Source organism: Bombina bombina, chromosome 6 (genome assembly GCF_027579735.1).
Source record: "Bombina bombina isolate aBomBom1 chromosome 6, aBomBom1.pri, whole genome shotgun sequence".
Lineage (NCBI taxonomy): Eukaryota > Metazoa > Chordata > Amphibia > Anura > Bombinatoridae > Bombina > Bombina bombina.
In genome coordinates this window covers 127,546,466-127,569,302 of record NC_069504.1, presented here as the reverse complement: position 1 = coordinate 127,569,302, position 22,837 = coordinate 127,546,466, and the positions used below count along the sequence as shown (strand labels likewise).

At 33.2% G+C, this 22,837-nt stretch overlaps 1 protein-coding gene across 3 annotated transcripts in view; it reads left to right on the top strand.

Moving 5' to 3' along the window:
- The window catches only part of CELSR1 (cadherin EGF LAG seven-pass G-type receptor 1), a 258,025-nt gene that overhangs the window by 212,357 nt on the left and 22,831 nt on the right, over positions 1–22,837 (top strand). For all 3 annotated transcript variants that reach the window (XM_053716613.1, XM_053716612.1, XM_053716611.1), the window contains exons 20-25: positions 2,908–3,051; positions 6,600–6,789; positions 7,477–7,644; positions 9,411–9,537; positions 19,457–19,657; positions 22,010–22,184. In XM_053716613.1, coding sequence (XP_053572588.1) covers positions 2,908–3,051; positions 6,600–6,789; positions 7,477–7,644; positions 9,411–9,537; positions 19,457–19,657; positions 22,010–22,184 — 1,005 coding nt within the window. The remainder of the gene's footprint in view (positions 1–2,907; positions 3,052–6,599; positions 6,790–7,476; positions 7,645–9,410; positions 9,538–19,456; positions 19,658–22,009; positions 22,185–22,837) is intronic.

The following is a 22,837-nucleotide window of genomic DNA, read 5'->3' as shown; positions in this document are numbered from 1 at the left end:
CAAATGCATGATAAGAAGACAATGCAATAGCACTTCGTCTGAACTTCAAATGAGAAGTAGATTTTTGTTAAATAAATTGCAAAGTTATGTCTATTTCCACTCCCCCTGTACCATGTGACAGTCATCAGCCAATCACAAATGCATATACGTATATGCTGTGAACTCTTGCACATGCTCAGTAGGAGTTGGTGACTCAAAAAGTGTAAATATAAAAAGACTGTGCACATTTTGTTAATGGAAGTAAATTGGAAAGTTGTTTAAAATTGCATGCTCTATCTGAATCATGAAGTTTAATTTTGACTTTAGTGTCCCTTTAAGTAATATCAGATCTCATTATGTTATCACTTTTATGTACACAGACTTGCTTCCTTATCTTATATTTGTCTGGAAAAGTGAAGCTCAATACTTAGAGAGAACAATGGAAAATTATCATTTTATTACTTAACTATCCTGCACCACACTAGGAGTGTCATTTATTCTGCTGGCTGTGTTTACATAGGCTTATCAATAGCTTAGACTCCAGTATCAAAACTTTTAGTATAGGTTGGGATACCACAGGCTAAATTAGCTATTTCAAAGGCCAAAATAGGTGTAAAGGAGCTACTTTTAAACAATTTAATACACTCCAGCAGGTAAAATGGATCATTGGGAACAATTTAAATGGGAGAAAATGTTTGTGTGAACTGTCCCTTTAAGACACTAGAAAGGTTTGTTTATAAGCTTGTTTAGCATACTGACATGTGAGTAGGTCTGTGATGAAGCAGGATACGGTACAGACTAGTGCTGTACAATTGATTACATGAAGCAATTAATAACGATATGAGGTTATGCAATATCTAAATTGCATGATGCTGCAAATTTTTATATAAAAAACAGTACAAAATGGCTTCCTTAAATCGACAGTCTGATCCAGAACTGTTATTGTTTAAGAAGATAGATAATTAATTTATTACCCATTCCCCAGTTTTGCATAACCAACACGGTTATATTAATATACTTTTTACCTCTGTGATTACTATGTAACTTAGCCTCTGCAGACTGCCCCTTTATTACATTTATTTTAACAAATTTGCATTTTAGTCAATTAGTGCTGACTCATAAGAAACTCCACGGGAGTGAGCACAATGTTTATCTATATAGCACATAGTGCTGTCTAGCTGTGACAAACTGTGAAAATGCACTGAGATAAGAGGCAACCTTCAAGGGCTTAGAAATTAGCATACAAGCCTACCTTGGTTTAGCTTTCACCAAAGAATACAAAGAGAACAAAGCAAATTTGATGATAAAAGTAAATTGGAAAGTTGTTTAAAACTGCATGCCCTATCTAAATCATGAAAGCATAATTTTGACTAGACTGCCTCTTTAAAATGGCATTTAAGTCACACAAATGCTCCAGTCCAGCCCAGCAGCAGCACCTATCACTCCTCCAATGGGACGGACCAGTAAGCGTCACATCAGTGTCACTGCACATAACGCTAACAACGCCATATTACTTTTTTGGTTTCTTGCTTCAGTCCTGAGGTGTGGACAGACAAGGAAGATGGCGGACTGGCAGTGCTCTTTCCTCTGGCCTTTTCAGTCTGCAGTGCAAACTACATAGGGAACAAGCCGCTGTTTTGAACAGTTAAAAGCATTTTTTAATGCAAAGTGTTTTAATTAAATTGCAATTAAAATCACAATATTTCATCACTTTTCTATATTTTCCATATCGCACAGCCCGAATACAGAGAAGTGTGTTACAGCAGTTTGGATAGCTATCCAGATATCACGCAGCAATTATGGATCTGTTACTGTGTGACATTTTGTCCTCGGTGGAAGGACAAGTTCTCATTTGCAGTCAGTTTCTGTCTATGCACTGGTTGTGGGTTGCAGGAGATTGCATTAGCACATGCTATAGTTTAATCTGCAGCAAATACTCTATGGTCATTGTCATTTATAATAACTAACTTCCCTTCTGCTGACTATAAACAGCTCATTCTGCTTGCATTGATTTTATCAATATGCAAAGAGAGAGGAGAGATTATTTCATAAAAGAAGTGTCCCAGCTCTACAAAATAAATAAATTAAAATAATAATAAATTAAAATAAATTAGATGGAAGCAAATTTTCTAAATCAATGTATTCTAACCTTTTTTTTAGAGTTGAAAAAGGCTACACTGTAGCTATTTTTGTTTTAGATGTAATTATGTTATAACGTCACTGTGTTTTGAGGTGAATGTAAATTTTGATGATAAAGTGCCTGATTCGATTAAAATCAGGGGCACTTTAATTCATCAAAATTTACATTTCACTCATGTTGTGAAAATACTTACCTTTTAATCTTGACAGCCGCTCCAGCTTCCCCCGGTCGTCGCAAGCCTCTTCCTACATTAGAAATTATTGATCGGTAATCCTCCCATCACGGCTTGCCTCCCCACCCCCCGGGCGAATCAGTGTCTGATTCAACGCTGTGATTGGAGGAAGCTGGATTCCTCATTTTAGACCTAGGAAGAGGCTTTGCGATGGGCGAAGGAAGCGATGCAGCAGTTGTCAAGATTAAAAGGTAAGTATTTTTACAACACGAGTGAAATGCAAATTTTGATGAATTAAAGTGCCCCTGTTTTTAATCAAATTTTTAAAAACCGGGCACTCTATCATCAAAATTTACATTCACTTTAATATTCCTATGCACAAATTTGTTCCAATTTAGAAATGTCATTAAAATACCGTATGTTGATGCTTTAATATATGTTTATGTATTAAATGAAAATTGTGCAGATTACTGGTGTAGGTGTTTCCAGACCATTTTATTATTGTTGTACAACCTGTAAATTCTTAGCTGCTTGTAAAGATTTAGCTGTTTTTGCATTTCTAATCCCTAAACGTCAGATTTCCATAAAACAAAATTCTATGCATTTTTTTCCTCAGTAATTGCCGTTGACATATTTGACAAGGCTAATTTCACCGGAGCCAAGGTCCCAGAGTTCAGTGAGATATATGAAGATTATTCTAAAGACTTGGAATCCTCGGTTTTATTCCCTGATACTTTGTTTAAACCCCCAGAGAAAAAAGGTAAGAATACTCTCATTTTACCTGTCTGCTTTCTATGTGGCCTATTTATTTCAGAAGGTACTTTCTAGCAAAAAATATATATTTTTCTTCTCAACGTATTTGGGCATGTCTTTCTCTGAGTATTACTGGCACACCCCTCTCTCTGTTAGACAATCAGGGTCCTTTTTAACTAGGTGCAATTAATGTACATTAAAGAGTATTAGATTTTTCTTCTTTACTCAGATTTAAACAGGTTTTTTTTTACCAGTTGCTATGAGATCAGTGTATTACTTGTCACGTGGAATTTTAATAGTTATAGTGATGTGCATGTGAAAGATTTCTTTCCTAGAGTCTACAATTTCCCAACAAAGTGTTACATTTCTTATGTGTTTAGCTAAATTTGATTTGTGGAAGGTCCAAATGGATTTTGAAAAATCAGTAAAAATCTAAATTGAAAAATCAGCCTATTTTTTGTAATTTTTTTTTATATCAGACCAACTTGGGAGTAGCAGAAGAACCTTTAGAAACAAATTATTAAACTTACAACAAATTCTTAGTGGGAGCACTACACCTATACTAAGTATACCTTTTAGAACACAGAAGATGTTAACTTAGAAGTGAATTAACTTTTACGATGTATTCTTAAAAAATAGCAAATTCATTTCTCTTACTTTGTTAAATTTTTGGTTGCAATGTTGTGAAAACAGATTTATTGTTTATCATAAATGTAATGTGTTTATATATATATATATATATATATATATATATATATATATATATATATATATATATATATATATATAATGAAACAAAAGAAAGGAAAAAGCCCAAATGGTTAAATCACCATCCTAGCTGAAGATTACATTATCCACCATAATCTTACATCATACAATGTGCATCTTCGGACTGTTATAGTGTAGCTTGCAGAATTAGATTGTTTTTTATTTTTAGAAGAGAAGTGTTATCATTTAATTGAACTGACACATTTAGTAAACTTTTTTTAATGAGACAGAATGACTGTGTAAGAACACTTAAAGATAGATGAGTGAACAGACTGACAGAGAAATGTGTCATGTTGCAAATTCTAATTGGAGCAAATCAGCATTGCTAATAAATGTGGCATTTTATATGAACATAATAATCTGTGATAAACTTCTGTGTGTAAGGCCATACATGATATGGCCACAGCCCAATAAATAGACAAATAGAAATCACACAGAGGGATAGCAATTATGTATTTAATATTATTCAGTTTAAACAAAGTGCCTTTCATTTTGTGCTGACTGGAATGTTTTAATGATTCTTTAGCAAACCGTTTAGAGTATAATATTTCAAATGAAGCTATTAGGGATAATGCCCTTTACGTGCTGACTATTTTGTGCATTTTTTTTTTTATCTCTGTGTAAAATCATTGAACAGTACTACTGTGTTCTGGGCTAATATAGAGTCACTCAATGTATTTTAAATTGGATTTGATCTTATTGGAATCTCAGTAATGCAGTTTACTACTATATGGGATTGCATTTTTACACTGTTTCTCATTGGCTGTATCAGTCTTGAAGCAGGGGAATGAACTTGGTAAATGTACTATTGGTTTAAATGAAAAAAGCATGCATTTTTATAATAGCAAAGGTTGCTTACACATATTGTACATACCGGAGTGGATTGAAATGTTATACAACTTCCATATCCTTTTAAGATAAGTAAAGATACTAAACTGTTAATGCATGCTAGACATGATGTATTCAAATTAAAGATGAACCTTAGAATAACATGTAGCTTTATCTTTACCATTATATTAGTTGTTTAAAGGTACAGACTACTTGACAATATTTATTGTTTAAAAAGATAGATAATCCCTTTATTGCCCATCCCACATCTTTACATGACCAACACTGTTATATTAATACACTTTTTACCTCTGTGCTTATCTTGTATCTAAGCCTCTGCAGACTGCCCCTTATATCATTGCTATTTACAAACTCCCATTTTAGCCAATCAGTGCTTGTTCATGCATGACTTCACAGGAGTGAGCACAGTGTTATCACACACATGAACTAGCACTGTCTTTTTTTCGGGAAAAGCTAATGAAATGCTCTGAGATAAAGGCGGTCTGCATGGGCTTAGAAACAGGCAGAGATTTAGAGTTTTAGATGTTATAAAGTATATTGATGTAACAATGTTTGTTGTGCAAATGGGTAGTAAAGGTGTTATCTATCTTTTTAAACAATAAAAATAAAACATGTAGACTGTCCCTTTAAATACTGACAATATAAGTGTAAAGGTTTAGTTTCCATAAAGTACTCTAGATTCTATAAAAAAAATGGTACTGCCATGTTTGAACTAGTTTTCTATTTATCTCTGTATTTTGCTAAGAACAATTAGGAAACTATATATAAACATTGTTTGCATAGTCTATTTTATTGCCTGTTTTATATCTCTCCCTTATTGTTTGCAGCAGGATAGTGAGATAAGCTTAAAACTTAATTAGGGGCAGTATAAACCAATTTTCATTTAACTGCATGTAATAGACACTACTATAAAGAATAATATGCACAGATACTGATATAAAAATCAAGTGTAAAACCTTTTAAAAACGTACTTAGAAGCTCCCAATTTAACACTGTTAATGAGATAAGTGTGGGACACCCACTGAAAGGGGCTGATAGCAGAACCTCACCCCTCCCCTGCATATGAAAATACTTATTATACAAACAGAAGCAGTCTGAAGTCTGTATACATCAGTATACATTTAAAACATTGGGGCTTGGTTAAGACTCTGAAAATCAGCACAATGTTATTTAAAAATAAGCAAAACTATACATTGTAACAAAAACACAACAGATGGGCTATATAAATGGACATAAACATTTATGCAAAGAAAAATCTAGTGTATAATATCCCATTAAGTTTAGGCATGGCAGTGGCCATTACTTTATAGAAAACTGTGCAATTCCATATCCTAGTGTGTTGCAGTTTCACAAGAATAAATTTGGCTCTGAAAATAGCTGAACGACACAAACAGCCACCTTCTTTCCACATTCGGAGGTATCTGAAACCTCTGAATGCACAAATCTAGTATTTAGGGGTTCGAATACACCATATTGCAGTGTATATTTGCTGGTTTTAAATCATGTTTATGTATATTTGAAATGAATATTTCTACAATTGCCATGTCATACTGTTTGTCTATCAGTATAAATATAGGCGTGCACTTTAAACAGCTAGTTTCAGCTCTGCCCCACGCGAGTAGTGATTTTTGATTTTTTTACCATCTTATATCATACAGAATTACACAATTTTTTCCTTTATTGAGTATACACATCTCACAGAATGGCCACTGTTGAGAAATATTTCTATGAATATTTTCTTTTGTGTTATATGATTCACAGTTTTTATGTGACTTTTGTTTTGTTATTTAGATCACATTTTGCCACAAATATATGTATATTATGTAGCATTGTCATGAAAATATAGCTTCTCCAAGAATAAATCGCTATTGTAGCAGGTTATAATATAAGTTTAGGCATCTGTATTATTTATGCCTTAATCTTTTTATGTTATTTTAGTTTTGTCTACACCAAAGCCTTCAGACCAGAAATATTCCGAGAGCGAAGATGAGACTGATGCTATCCTGTCAAAAAGAAAAAAGAGACAGCCAGACCCATCAAACCAACATGCAGTTGCCATGGTGATAGTGTACCGCTCATTGGGTCAGCTTTTACCTGAACGCTATGATCCAGACCGCAGAAGCTTAAGGTACTACTTAAACATTCTTTTATTTTATTTATTTTTTAAATAAAAAGAAAATAAATAAGAGATATAAAAAAAATCACAATTATTTTAAAAAAATTTTTTTATTGTTTAACAAGATAAATAATCCTTTTATTACCTATTCCTCAGTTTCGCACAGCCAACAGGGTTATATTAATATACTTTTAACCTCTGTAATTACCTTGTATCTAAGCCTCTTTTGTCAGCCCTCTGATCACATGACTTTTTATTTATTAACTATTGACTTGCATTTTAGCTGTGTTGTGCAGAACCCACGGGCGTGAGCACAATCTTATCTATATGGCACACATGAACTAGCAGTCTCCTGCTGTGAAAAGCTAATAAAAAAGCATGTGATAAGAGGCTGCCTATAGTGATTTAAGAAACAGGCAGACATTTAGAGGTTTACATGTTATAAAGTATATTAATATAACAACGTTCGTCGTGCAAAGCTGGGGAATGGGTAGTAAAGCGTTATCTAACTTTTAACAATAACAATTTTAGTGTTGACTGTCCCTTTAAGGTTGTCATTTAACTCTTTGGTAAAATCTGTGTAACATTAATTACAGCAAACATCTTTTTTTAATTAAAAATAAAATATAATTATGTTCTTTAACTTATTTTATTGAGCTAGATCTTTAATATATGGCATCTTTCTATCTGATTCTGCAGGGTACCTAACCGCCCAGTCATTAACACACCTATACTTAGTGCCACTGTTCATACAGAAGGGGATCCACTACCAACTCAACTGGAAAAGCCCATAATACTGGAATATAAAATGATGGAAACTGAGGAGAGAACCAAACCAGTTTGTGTGTTCTGGAACCATTCAATACTGTAAGTTTTCTATAAAATAAACATGGTTACTCATGTGTTGCATAGTCTTAAAGGGACAGTAAACCCAATATTTTTCTTTCATGATTCTGGTACAGAATACAATTTTAAAAAACATTTCAATTTACTTCTTTTATCTAATTCGCTTCATTTTTTAGATATCCTTTGTTGAAGAAATAGCAATGCACACGGGTGAGCCAATCACACAAGGCATCTGATCACAGCCACCAATCAGAAGCTACTGAGCATATCTAGATATGCTTTTAATCAAATATTATCAAGAGAATGAAGCAAATAAAATAATAGAAGTAAATTAGAAAGTTGTTTAAAATTACATGTTCTTGCTGAATCATGAAAGAAAAAAATTGGGTTTAATGTCCCTTTAAGTTTGGTATCAGAGCAATTTTTAACAACAGAGAAAATATAGCTTGTGAGAATCCCGATATTTATGGCTGCTGCAAAGATAGACTTAAAGGGTAAGAAAACTTTGTCAAATAATACTTAAAGGGCCACTAAACCCAAAATCTTTCTTTCATGATTCAGATAGAGAATACAAATTTAAACAACATTACAATTTACTTCTATTATTTATTTTGCTTCATTTTTTAGATATCCTTAGTTGAAGAAAAAGCAATGCACATGGTGAGCCAATCACACGAGGCTTCTATGTGCAGCAACCAATCAGCAGCTACTGAGCATATCTAGATATGCTTTTCAGCAAAGAATATCAGGAGAATAAAACAAATTAGATAATAGAAGTAAATTAGAAAGATGTTTAGAATTACATTCTCTTTCTAAATCATGAAAGAAAAAATGTGGGTTTCATGTCCCTTTAAAGGGACATAAAACCTAAAAAAAATCCATTCATGATTCAGATAGAACATACAATTTTCCAATGTATTTCTATTATCAAATGTTCTTCGTTTTCTTGTTATCCTTTGTTGGAAAGCAGGAAGGTTGGCTCAGAAGAGTGCACCTGTCTGCAGCACTATATGGCAACCGTTTTGGAACAATGTTATACATTAGGAACACCACTAGATGGCAGCACTGTTTCATGTAGTGGTCTAGACGTGCATGCTATCTATCTAGATATCTCTTCAACAGAGAATAGCAAGAGAACAAAGCAAATTTGATAAAAGAGAAAATTGGAAATTTAAAAAAAAAAATCTATTCTCTATCTGAATCATGAAAAAAAAATGTTTGGGTTTTGTGTCTCAATAAAACACATTATTATAATTATAAATATACATGTAATAAAATATACCTACTTTGCCCTTGAAACGAAGCTTCAAAATATTTGACAAATTTGTTTTTATTTATCATAAATTGAGCGGCAACGAGCGCCTATAAAAGTAGGCAGAGAATTACTAAAATGTATTACCCTGCCCCATCCAATCGTAAAGTATTTGTGCCCTCTTATTTTGAATATATTCGTATTACTGTCTTTCGGGGCACGTGCACTTTTTACCTAAAGGAATCGCATGTAACAGGAAATAGAAAGCCCTCAATTTTCGGGTTACATAGTCCAAAGCAGAAGAAATTATACCCGTCACGCAATATCCATTTTATTTCAGCCATATTTTATGAATTAGAGAAATCTAATATATGATCACTACCCTAAAACTTTTTGATGACATTTTTTTTAGTACAATATTTTATTCAAATTATACAGTATAAGGTCACCTGCCAGTATTTTTATTGCTATGCTATTTTTTTTAGTCTGAAGTGTACCTGGATCTACATATCTTATTTTTCCTTTTATCCCATAGAATTGGTGGTACAGGAGGCTGGTCTTCCAAAGGTTGCGAACTTCTTTTGCGGAATAAAACGCATATCACCTGTCAGTGTAATCACATGACCAGCTTTGCTGTGTTGATGGATATTTCCAAACGAGAAGTAAGTAAATTAAAAATATCTTTAGATTACATATTCTTTTAGTACCAGCTTTTCTTACATTAAAGGGACAGTCTACACAAGAATTTTTATTGTTTTAAAATATAGATAATCCCTTTATTACCCATTTCCCAGTTGTGCATAACTAACACATTTATAATAATATAGTTTTAACCTCTGTGATTATCTTGTATCTAAGCCTCTGCAAACTGCCCCTTTTTTCAGTTCTTTTGACAGACTTGCAGTCTAGCCAATCAGTGCCTGCTCCCAGATAACTTCTCGTGCACAAGCACAGTGTTATCTATATGAAATACGTGAACTAACACCCTCTAGTGGTGAAAACTGTTAAAATGCAATCTGAAAGAGGTGGGCTTCAAGGTCTAAGAAATTAGCATATGAACCTCCTAGGTTAAGCTTTCAACTAAGAATACCAAGAGAACAAAGCAAAATTGGTGATAAAAGTAAATTGGAAAATTGTTTAAAATTACATGCTCTATCTGAATCATGAAAGTTTATTTTGGCCTAGACTGTCCCTTTAAATGTAATTCCATCTATAAAAAAAAAAACTATTTCTATTTGTATTTCACCTTATTAGTAATGCTAATAAAAATGTTTTATTACACTTATGGTTAAAGGGACAGGAAACCCACATTTTTTCTTTCAAGATCATGATAGTGAGTACAATTTTAAACAACTTTCAATATTGCTTCTATTATCTAATTTACTTTGTTCTCTTGGTATCCTTTGTTGAATAAAATACTTATATAGGCTCAGGGGCAGCAAAGCACTACTGGAAGGAAGCTGCTGATTGGTGGCTGTACATATAAGCCTCTTTTTATTGGCTCACCAGATGTGCTTAGCTAGCTCCTATTACTGCATTGGTGCACCATCAACAAAGGATACTAGCAAAATGAAGCAAATTAGATACAATAAGTCAATTAAAGAGTTCTTGTATGTTCTATCTGATCAATGAAAGAAAAATGTTGGGTTTAAGGTCACAGAATAGTTTTCTATTGTAAGTTACATGAAAACTGTTGAAATAAATAATGATTTCTATTTTTATAATGTGCTTTATATTTTTTTAAATATGGATAATTAAACATTTTGGGCTAGATTACAAGTGGATCGCTAATTTATTGCACGCCCGCAAATGAGCAAATACACCCGAATACGGGTGTGCAATAAATAACCAGCCATTATTTTTTTAAATGTACCCCAATTGCCCCCCAAATTAAATATGTAGTGCATTTTCAAAATATTTTTTTTGCCAAATTTTTTATTTATTTTTATTAAAACTGCGTGAAGCAGTTTTTATGGTTTAACGTTGGTGGGTGCAGGGTGTTATAAAAAAACGGCAGTGTAAAGTGCCTTTACATTGCAGTCTTGGGGGACTGTGTGTTCGCTATAAATATATATGTATATGCTTATATACATATACTGTATATTTATGTGTTATGTGAGCCTTTAAGGCCATATAGGACAACATTCAGATAAATACATAGTTTCATCCCTGTATAGCTGATGTTACATGTATGTGTTTAAAAATGCCAGTTGGATAGATAAAAAAACAAACAAAAACAGTTTGGAACTTTTGTCACTAGTGTAACAGGTTAGTCGGGACAAAGTTGAACACAAGTCGTTGTTGGTTAGTAGCACCGCTATGTAACTGAACTGGAAAGACAACTGACATTCATGGGCTTGAGGAATGTTGTAGATTTTAGTATAAAATATAATGTCAGTAGTAAATGTGACCTAGAGCATGCTCCAGATTGTCTCATGAAGGTCTAAACCCTAGAAAATAGCTATCTGTGCGTACCAACTCCATACAAGTCATGTGCTGTGGCTATTGGAACAATTAATCCCCTTTATGTGTGTTTGTCACCAGCTTTCAATAGAAAAGTCCCTGCAGACATACTTGTTTGATCTATCTAGGAATATTTTCTCATTATATAAATAGATTTGCAAATAATCATGGGACACTGTAGTTGTTTGTTTGTATTATTAAATGGAGAGGGGGGTTAAAATAAAACATATTTTTTTCTTTACACAAACAAATAAGCCAATGTTGGTCTTGTCAGGGTTAGCAGAAGTGTGTTCCTTGACCAATAGAGGGCTAGATTACAAGTAGCGTACTAATGATAGCGCAAGCGATAAAAAATTTCACATGACCATGCTACACTTAATATTAAGTCTATGGTAAAGTGTGCAAACCCTTTGTGCTTAAAGGGACAGTCAACACCAGAATTTTTGTTGTTTAAAAAGATAGATAATCCCTTTATTACCCATTCCCCAGTTTTGCATAACCAACACAGTTATATTAATACACTTTTTACTGCTGTGACTATCTTGTATCTAAGCATCTCCTGACCGCCCCTAATCACATGACTTTTAGTTATTATCTATTGACTTGCATTTTAGCCAATTAGTGCAGTGTCTGCCACAACTCACGGGCGTGCTCACAATGTTATCTATATGGTTTACCTGAACTACTCTCCCCTGTTGTGAAAAGCAAATACAAAAGCATGTGATTAGAGGCGGCCTTCAAGGGCTTAGAAATTATCATATGAGCCTTCCTAGGTTTGCTCTCAACTAGAATACCAAGAGAACAAAGCAAAATTGTTGATAAAAGTAAATTGGAAAGTAGTTTAAAATTACATGCCCTATTTGAAAAATAAAAGGTTTTTTTGGCCTTGACTGTCCCTTTAACCCCTTAACGACCAAGGACGTACGCCACACGTCCTCAAAAAAGGCGTACGTCCTTGGTCTGGAAAGCAGCTGGAAGCGATCCTGCTCGCTTCCAGCTGCTTTCCGGTTATTGCAGTGATGCCTCGATATGGAGGCATCCTGCAATAACCCCCCTTGGCCATCCGATGCAGAGAGAGCCACTCTGTGGCCCTCTCTGCACCGGACATCGATGGCCGGTATCGTTGGTGGGTGGGAGCTTACGTGGGAGGCGGGTGGCGGCCATCGGTGCGCTATGTGGAATGGAGGGGGGCGGGATCGGGGGGCGGGAGCTACGGGGGCGCGCACGGGAGCGCGCGCGTGCACGGGGGTGGTGGGCGGGCGCGTGCACGGGGCGGGAGCGGGTGGGAACCGCTACACTACAGAAAAAAAAAAGTTAAAAAGTTGAAAAAAACCCAACTTAAATGCAATCTAAGGGTCCTGGAAGGGGTTGGGGGTTGGTCTCGGTGGGGGGGGAAAGCTACACTACAGAAAAGGGAATTAAAAAAAAAAAAGGCACATTTTGTTACAAAACTGGGTACTGGCAGACAGCTGCCAGTACCCAAGATGGCGCCCATTATTGCAGAGGGGAAGGGTTAGAGAGCAGTATGGTGGGGGATCAGTGAGGTTGGGGTCTAAGGGGGGATCCTACACATCAGCATATGTAAATATGCTTTTTTTTTTAAAAAAAAAAAGGGCCAAATACCTTTTATTTTAGTACTGGCAGAGTTTCTGCCAGTACTTAAGATGGCGGGGACAATTGTGGGGTGGGGGAGGGAAGAGAGCTGTTTGGGAGGGATCAGGGGGTCTGATGTTTCAGGTGGGAGGCTGAGCTCTACACTAAAGCTAAAATTAACCCTGCAAGCTCCCTACAAGCTACATAATTAACCCCTTCACTGCTAGCCATAATACACGTGTGATGCGCAGCGGCATTTAGAGGCCTTCTAATTACCAAAAAGCAATGCCAAAGCCATATATGTCTGCTATTTCTGAACAAAGGGGATCCCAGAGAAGCATTTACAACCATTTGTGCCATAATTGCAGAAGGTGTTTGTAAATAATTTCAGTGAGAAACCTAAAATTGAGAAAAAATTAACGTTTCTTTTAATTTGATCGCATTTAGCGGTGAAATGGTGGCATGAAATATACCAAAATTGGCCTAGATCAATACTTGGGGTTGTCTACTACACTACACTAAAGCTAAAACTACCCCAAAAAGCTCCCTACATGCTCCCTAATTAACCCCTTCACTGCTGGGCATAATACACGTGTGGTGCGCAGTGGCATTTAGCGGCCTTCTAATTACCAAAAAGCAACACCAAAGTCATATATGTCTGCTATTTCTGAACAAAGGGGATCCCAGAGAAGAATTTACAACCATTTATGCCATAATTGCACAAGCTGTTTGTAAATAATTTAAGTTAGAAACCAAAAGTTTGTGAAAAAATTTGTGAAAAGTGAACACTTTTTTCTATTTGATTGCATTTGGCGGTGAAATGGTGGCATGAAATATACCAAAATGGGCCTAGATCAATACTTTGGGTTGTCTACTAAAAAAAAATATATACATGTCAATGGATATTCAGAGATTCCTGAAAGATATCAGTGCTCTAATGTAACTATCGCTAATTTTGAAAAGAAATGGTTTGGAAATAGCAAAGTGCTACTTGTATTTATGGCCCTATAGTTTACAAAAAAAGCAAAGAACATGTAAACATTGGGTATTTCTAAACTCAGGACAACATTTAGAAACTATTTAGCATGGGTGTTTTTTGGTGGTTGTAGATGTGTAACAGATTTTGGGGGTCAAAGTTAGAAAAAGTGTGTTTTTTTCCATTTTTTCCTCATATTTTATAATTTTTTTTATAGTAAATTATAAGATATGATGAAAATAATGGTATCTTTAGAAAGTCCATTTAATGGCGAGAAAAACGGTATATAATATGTGTGGGTACAGTAAATGAGTAAGAGGAAAATTACAGCTAAACACAAACACCTCAAAAATGTAAAAATAGCCTTGGTCCCAAACGGACAGAAAATGGAAAAGTGATGTGGTCATTAAGGGGTTAAAGGGACACTGAAGCCAAATTTTTTCTTTAATGATTTAGATAGAGAGTGCAATTTTAAGCAACTTTCAAATTTACTCCTATTATCAAAATTTCTTCATTCTCTTGGTATCTTTATTTGAAAAGCAAGAATGTAAGTTTAGATGCCGGACCATTTTTGGTGAACAACCTAGGTTGTCCTTGCTAATTGGACAGCACCAACAAACAAGTGCTGTCCATGGTCTGAATCAAAATCTGTCTGGCTCCTTAGCTTAGATGTCTTCTTTTTCAAATAAAGATAGCAAGAGAATGAAGAAAAATTGATAATAGGAGTAAGTTAGAAAGTTGCTTAAAATTGCATGCTCAATCTGAATCATGAAAGAAAAAATGTGGGTTTAGTGTCCCTTTAATGTGTTTTACCATGGACTTAATGTCAAAGGTAGCATTGTAAAGGGAAATTGGTTATATCGCCTGACTTTCCTCAAGTGTAGCCCATGCTTTTAATGGATATTGTGACTGTGCTTATTTGCGCTGGCATTACAAGTTGAAAGTTATAGGTTGTGCTCAAGCGAAATCCAAAACTGTGCTAGAATATTTAGTGCAACATCAGACCTGAAAAAAACTTTAAGGGTTAAAATAGTTGCACAAAACACTTCAAAAACACATTTAAATAAACTATTACACAAATATATACATTTTGAATAACAATATATCAAATTAGTATTAATAAAAATGTTATAAAAGAGTTAAAAGGTCTATAGTATATGGCAATGTGTTTGGCTGGAGAGGTGCTCCAATGTGTGTGTGTGTGTGTATATGTTTTATACATGTGCATTTATGTGTTTTATATGTTTAAATATGTAATATTTATGTGTTTACATGCATACTGTATATACACATATAAACACATACATACACTAAATATACACTTTTAAGCCCTTTCAAGTCAAATACCTTGAAAACATGCAATATCCTTTTTTATTAATTTTTTATGCGTTTTGAATGCAGATACTTTAAATTCCCGTGTTCTTCACATACATTTTCTCCCTTTTTATTAATATATATATATATATATATATATATATATATATATATATATATATACACTATATCTGTATATATTTATATATATATATATATATACTATATCTGTATATATTTTTATTTATATATATATATATATATATATATATATATATATATATATATATATATATATATATATATATATATATATATATATATATAATATGAAAATAAAAAGAACATTTTCTTTTATGTGAAGAACATTGTAATGTAAAGTATTTATAATTTCACTTCAGGTTTAGTGCAGCTGGTGTAATGTGGTGTTGTCTGGGTTTACCTGCGAGTGATAACTGTTTATTTAGTGCACCACTTGTAGCCAGGCCCAAAGTTGTGGGTAATGTCCTTACCAGCCAATAAGCTTTAGCAAGTACACAATTCTATGTCTTTCATTTTAACAGTCTTAACGTTTATTCCAGGCAATAAGTAAACAAAACAATCCTAATTTTTAATTAGAGTACTGTACTAAGTTTTTTATTTTATGTCAAATGTTTATTGTCATTTATTTATGTTTATTTTACTATAATAACATAGGTTACTATCTACATTACCATAGCTTACGCATTGATTATTTTACTTTTACATCAAAATGAATTAAAATTACTTTTTTTAATGGTATTTAATTTGTATATATTTACTTGTTCTATTAAGTTGTTTAAAATTTTTACAAAAAAGAAAACAAGTAAATTGTTTTGCCTGGAAAATGTTATTTTAAAGCAGTTTAAATTGAAACTGATACAGAGTGTTGTCTTGGTACTACTAATCTTCATTGGTTGCCTCTTCTTTACTGGTGGAGAAGGACAGATCTCTAGAAGTATGACAACAAAACATTGGTTTAGTCAGGATAGGAACTTTTGTTTTTACCAATAACAAAATCTGAAAAATAGATTTTGAAATACCCATTTTTAAAAATGTAACACAGAAAAATTGACTGTCTCTTTAATGCCATTTGGGCTGTGGTCTTGTGTAAAGCATTGCTTTTCAAACTTTCAGTAATAGATATTCCATAGATGTATAACGTTCTAAATACGTATCCCTAACTGCAAAACATAAATGTTATTGTTTAAAAACTCCCATATGATTAAAAGTATATTGATCAACCATGCGTGTCCCAGATCTTGAGGAATTTGGTTCGGTTTTATGAAGCGGAACAAAACAAGGAGTCTGATACATTTTTTTAGATTTTCTGTGATTTAGTGTTCCATCAGTTATTGCTAATTGTGAAGGCTGTAAACCTTTGAAATCTTAGACCAGCACAGAGAATCTTGAAAACACTTCATGCACATACAGTATATATCTGTTGTTAATCTGTTGTTAATCTTCTTCACAAAGCAGGATATTTTCTTTTTATTCTTCACACACACACACACACACACATATATATATATATATATATATATATATATATATATATATATGATTTTTTTTTGGTACAATATATACCTATATATATATATATATATATATATATGTACACACCTAGATTACGAGTTTTGCGGCCATTTCAGCGTTAAAACAGCAATGCAGCCATTACGAGTCTTGTCGGTATAGCAGTACAGCAAGCCTTTTAGCCTGTAACGCAACGTCAAAAATTACGTTTTTGCATGGGATTTCCATAGCCCTGCCATTACAAGTTTTGCGGTCAGGCTAAAAAGCTTGCGTTAAACCCTATAACAACACGATCCGCTCCGCAATCTGAGACCAGTAGTTATGAGTTTTGCGCAATAAAACTGTTACACAAAACTCATAACTAAGCTTATTTTAGGTTTATTTTAGGGTGTTAGGTTTAAACTTAACTTTTTTTTCCCAATAGACATCAATGGGGCTGTGTTACAGAGCTTTTCATTCTGCTATAGCAGGTGTTAGGTTTTTTATAACTCTCTCCCCATTGATGTCTATGGGGAAAGCGTGCACGAGCACGTCAAAGCAGCGCTTGTATTTTTGTGCGGTAGGGAGCTTAACACAACCATATTGCACGCACAAGGCGGCTTTTCAAAAACTCATAATGGCAGGGCTATGGAGGGTGAAATAACGCAACTTTTGTTGCGTTCGTTTCGCAACCTCTATAGCGCAAAACTTTTAATCTAGGTGATATATAGGAATATCTATTTAGAAATCCATAGAACATATGCTGCTATGTACAGAACATTGGAATGTGAACTATTTACAGTAAATACACAGTATAACGCTTTATTAAATATGAATATTGCATAAACATGCTTTTACATGTCTTCATCTACTTAACTGCAAAGGGCACTTCTATATATGTCTACATATGTGTAAATATATATTTATGTGTTCATATGTGTAGATGTCTGTAAATACATATATACACAAATAAATACATAAATACATATGTACACATATAAATACATAAATACATATATACACATATAAATACATAAATACATATGTACACATATAAATACATAAATACATATGTACACATATAAATACATAAATACATATATACACATATAAATACATAAATACATATGTACACATATAAATACATAAATACATATATACACATAGAAATACATAAATACATATATACACATATAAATACATAAATACATATGTACACATATAAATACATAAATACATATATACACATATAAATACATAAATACATATGTACACATATAAATACATAAATACATATATACACATATAAATACATAAATACATATGTACACATATAAATACATAAATACATATATACACATAGAAATACATAAATACATATGTACACATAGAAATACATAAATACATATATACACATAGAAATACATAAATACATATATACACATATAAATACATAAATACATATGTACACATATAAATACATAAATACATATATACACAAATAAATACATAAATACATATGTACACATATAAATACATAAATACATATATACACATATAAATACATAAATACATATGTACACATATAAATACATAAATACATATATACACATATAAATACATAAATACATATGTACACATATAAATACATAAATACATATATACACATAGAAATACATAAATACATATGTACACATAGAAATACATAAATACATATATACACATAGAAATACATAAATACATATATACACATATAAATACATAAATACATATGTACACATATAAATACATAAATACATATATACACATAGAAATACATAAATACATATGTACACATAGAAATACATAAATACATATGTACACATATAAATACATAAATACATATATACACATAGAAATACATAAATACATATGTACACATATAAATACATAAATACATATATACACATAGAAATACATAAATACATATGTACACATATAAATACATAAATACATATATACACATAGAAATACATAAATACATATGTACACATATAAATACATAAATACATATATACACATATAAATACATAAATACATATGTACACATATATAGACATATACATACATACATACATACATATTTAGACATGTATATGTATGTATCTCAATGTTAAAGCCCTTTGTCTGCCTTTTTTTTTCTAACACCTGAGACCTAATATCTTTGAGCTCTTATAATTTTTTTGTGCATGTTTTTATAATTTTATTAGATAGTGTTATTATGAGTGTAACTGTACTTTTAAAGTATTTTTGATGTTTTTTGTGACACTTTTTTGTTTTGCAAAACCATTAACCAGAGCTCTTAGGACACGCTATCTTGGCGTTTGTTAACTTGAATTGCACTCAAGTGATCTCGTTTACTTTCAACTTGTAATATGAGCGCTACTTCTGACGTATGTAAACAGACACAATATGTCCTTTTTCGCTTGCGTGTAACTGTTAGCATGCCACTCGTAATCTGGATTTAATTCTGTGTTTAATGGTCTTTTGTCTCAGTCTCTTGGAAAAATAGTTATAGTTAAGGGGGGGGGGGGTACATTGGCTTTGCTAGTGGGCACGTTGGTTACTTCCTGCTTCTGAAACTATGGAGACAGAGCAATACAAGTGTAAATTATTATAGAGCATACAGCATTATTACAAATGTTCTATAACTGTCCCCTGAACAGATCGGTGAGGTGCTGCCCCTGAGGATTATCACATACACTACGGTCTCTGTCTCGCTAGTGGCCTTGCTGCTGACATTCATTCTGTTGGTTCTCATCAGAACACTGCGTTCTAACCTTCACAACATCCACAAAAACCTGGTGGCTGCACTTTTCATTTCTGAACTGGTCTTTCTCATTGGAATCAATCAAACAGAAAACCAGGTAAGTGGGAGAGTGAACAGCTTTACTGTGTGAGATTTCACATTATTGCTCACTTATGAATATTAGTTATTGTCAAATAACAAGGCATGGATGCTCCTATAGGAACACAGCCATTGTCTAGTTTATAAAATGGCCACCTCTGAAGAAGAGTCTACTTCCTGACACACTAAAACAGCATAGATCTGGTTTTCAGTAATGAAGTGCCAATGTCTGTGTAGCTTTCAGATTGTAAAAATCAGCATCAGTCATTGTATTGTCACGGTGACGTTAAAGGGACAGTAAAGTCAAAATTAAACTTTAGTGATTTAGACAGAGCATGCAATATTAAACATTTTCCCAATTTATTTATGCTATTTACTTTGCTTTGTTATCTTGTTGAAAGTCATACCTTGTTAGGCTCAGGAGCAGCAATGCTTTACTGGGAGCTAGCTGCTAATTGGTGGCTACACATATATGCCTCTTGTCATTGGATCACTCAATGTGTTCAGCTAGCTCCCAGTAGTGCTCTGTTGCTCCTCCATCAAAGGATACCAAGAGAATGAAGGAAATGTGATCATAGTAATAAATTGGAAAGTTGTTTAAAATTGTATGCTCTTTTTGAATCATGAAAGAAACATTTTGGGTTTCATGTTCCTTTAAAGACGCATATTGCTTTATCTTTTATTTTATACACAATGCAGACTATTATAATATTACAGTTAAAGGGACACTGAACCCAATTTTTTCCCATGATTCAGATAGAGCATGAAATTTCAAGCAACTTTCTAATTTACTCCTATTAGCATTTTTTCTTTGTTCTCTTGCTATTTTTATTTACAAAGCAGGAATGTGATGCATAGGAGCCGGCCCAATTTTGGTTGAGAACCTGGGTTATGCTTGCTTATTGGTGGATAGATGTAAGCCTCCAATAAGCAAGTGCTATCCATGGTGCTGAACCTAAAATGGGCTGACTGCTAAGATTTACATTCCTGTTTTTAAAATAAAGATAGCAAGAGAACGAAGAAAAATTAATAATAGGAGTAAATTAGAAAGTTGCATAAAATGTCATGCTCTATATGAATCATAAAAGAAAAGATTTGGGTTCAGTGTCCCTTTAAACTTTAAAAACATTGCTGCTCTAATCCTATTTATCTTAGTTCCATTTAAAGGGACTTGTCTATAAACCAGAAAGATATACTGGAGTCAGTGCATTAGACATTACCTAAAGAGTGGAGGATACATGGAATAACCTATCCACAGAAGTTGCAGTGATTAATACAACAAAGTTCTTTGGATTCAGATATTTTGAAAAAATAAATGACTCTATCTTACCACTGTGAGGTCTGATCTTGGAAGTTGCATATACATATTGGAGTTTTTCTTTGTATATCATACCGTCATCTTGTACTATGAGGAGTTACTGTAACACAGGTTTCAAGCACGTGATGAATGCTGGCCATTTAAGAAAGTTATTCCTTGTCTAGGAGGTGGAATAATCAGGTCTTCTTGGCAGCTTCCTACCTGATTAATCACTTGTGTTCCTGCACTTGAGCGTCTGCCTGACACGTCATGCGCTGATAAACCCGAGAGAGAGCAAGAATGCTTGAGCACCAATAATTCATGTGCAGTTGGCTACCAACCTGACTTCTCTGACATTCTAGCAAACAATACTTTTTCAGGGAGAGGCTATAATCCCACATGAATGCAAAATGATTAATTACACAATTACTTCATTTTTTTCTCTTATTTTTTTTTTACATCAGACCTACTATAGAACTAAAAAAATCAAAGGTTTCTGAACCAGACTGAGAATTAAATCAATCTCCTAAAACCTTAAGAAAACATAAATATATGCTGTTTAATGCTCTGTCATTGGTGCTTGTTTGTCATCTGACACTATATACTTAGATAACCATACACATTCATTTTTGTAGGTTTGATGTTATGTTTATGTGTGTGGGGGTGAAAATGTTGTAGAAAGATAATGTTGGGCTAAAATTTAATTTTGTTTTTCTCAAAGTCATATCTCAATTTCTAGTGTAAAACTTACACAGCCAGTACCCCCTATGTACACTAGATGCTTCCTGGCTTTCAACCCACTTGTTGATGTCTTCACAAACGTGTTCACTCCTTATAACCAGCCCACAAACAAAAAGGAGAGCATATTTAGTTCCCAGAACAGTTTCTGAAAAGCTGTATGTATAGTGACGTGTACAGACCACAGAATGTATAAATATAAGGAGTTTACTGAAATGTTTTAGTACGTGTCCAGCAAATAAGACAGATGACCACCCTAGGTAGTTGCCTACATTGCATCATTAAAAATTCAGCTTAGCCCATTTCCTAATTTTATAATTTTGTGTCCTATTGTAGTTTGTATGCACAGTTATAGCCATTCTCCTCCACTACTTCTACATGAGCACATTTGCCTGGATGTTTGTGGAAGGTCTTCACATATATCGAATGCTTACTGAAGTGCGGAACATCAACTCTGGTCACATGAGGTTCTACTACGTTGTTGGCTATGGAATACCAGCCATAATTACAGGTAATCTTCACATCCGCATACCTACATCACACTGGCCTTCATGATAGTGGAAAGACATCTTGGAGTTAAGCTACTTAAAACCCACTTCACACAGTATTAGAAATGGGGCATATATTGATCATGTAGTCAATGTCCAAGCACCTGTTATATTAAAGAAAATAGTCAGGGGGAACTACCATACTACACTCTAATTCTTTCATATCCATTAGTGTATTAACAAAAAATATTCACTATAATGTAATGAAATTAATAAGATAATATTACAATATCAATCAAAAAAGTAATAAATAGAAACAAATATAAAAACAATATTGTGTCCGAAATAAGAAAGAATAAAAAAATAACACGCATGACTAATACATTAATATACCAAGTTTAAACTAATAAGAAGAAAGTGGTTATTTAAAAAAAAAAAAAAACTCCCAATTATATCCCACAAACGTGTTTTACAGGAAAATAGGGACCCAATACTCAACACTTCTTAAAAACAAAGCAAAAGTATGGAAACTCCCATTTAGAACAGACACGTGCACAAATCAAATTCATTTAATTAATTTATTATAAATAATATGTACTCTGAAAAAATTAAAAAAAAATCTAAATAATGTTATAATACAAAACTCCAAGAAGGAATAAACACATACTGTATGTAT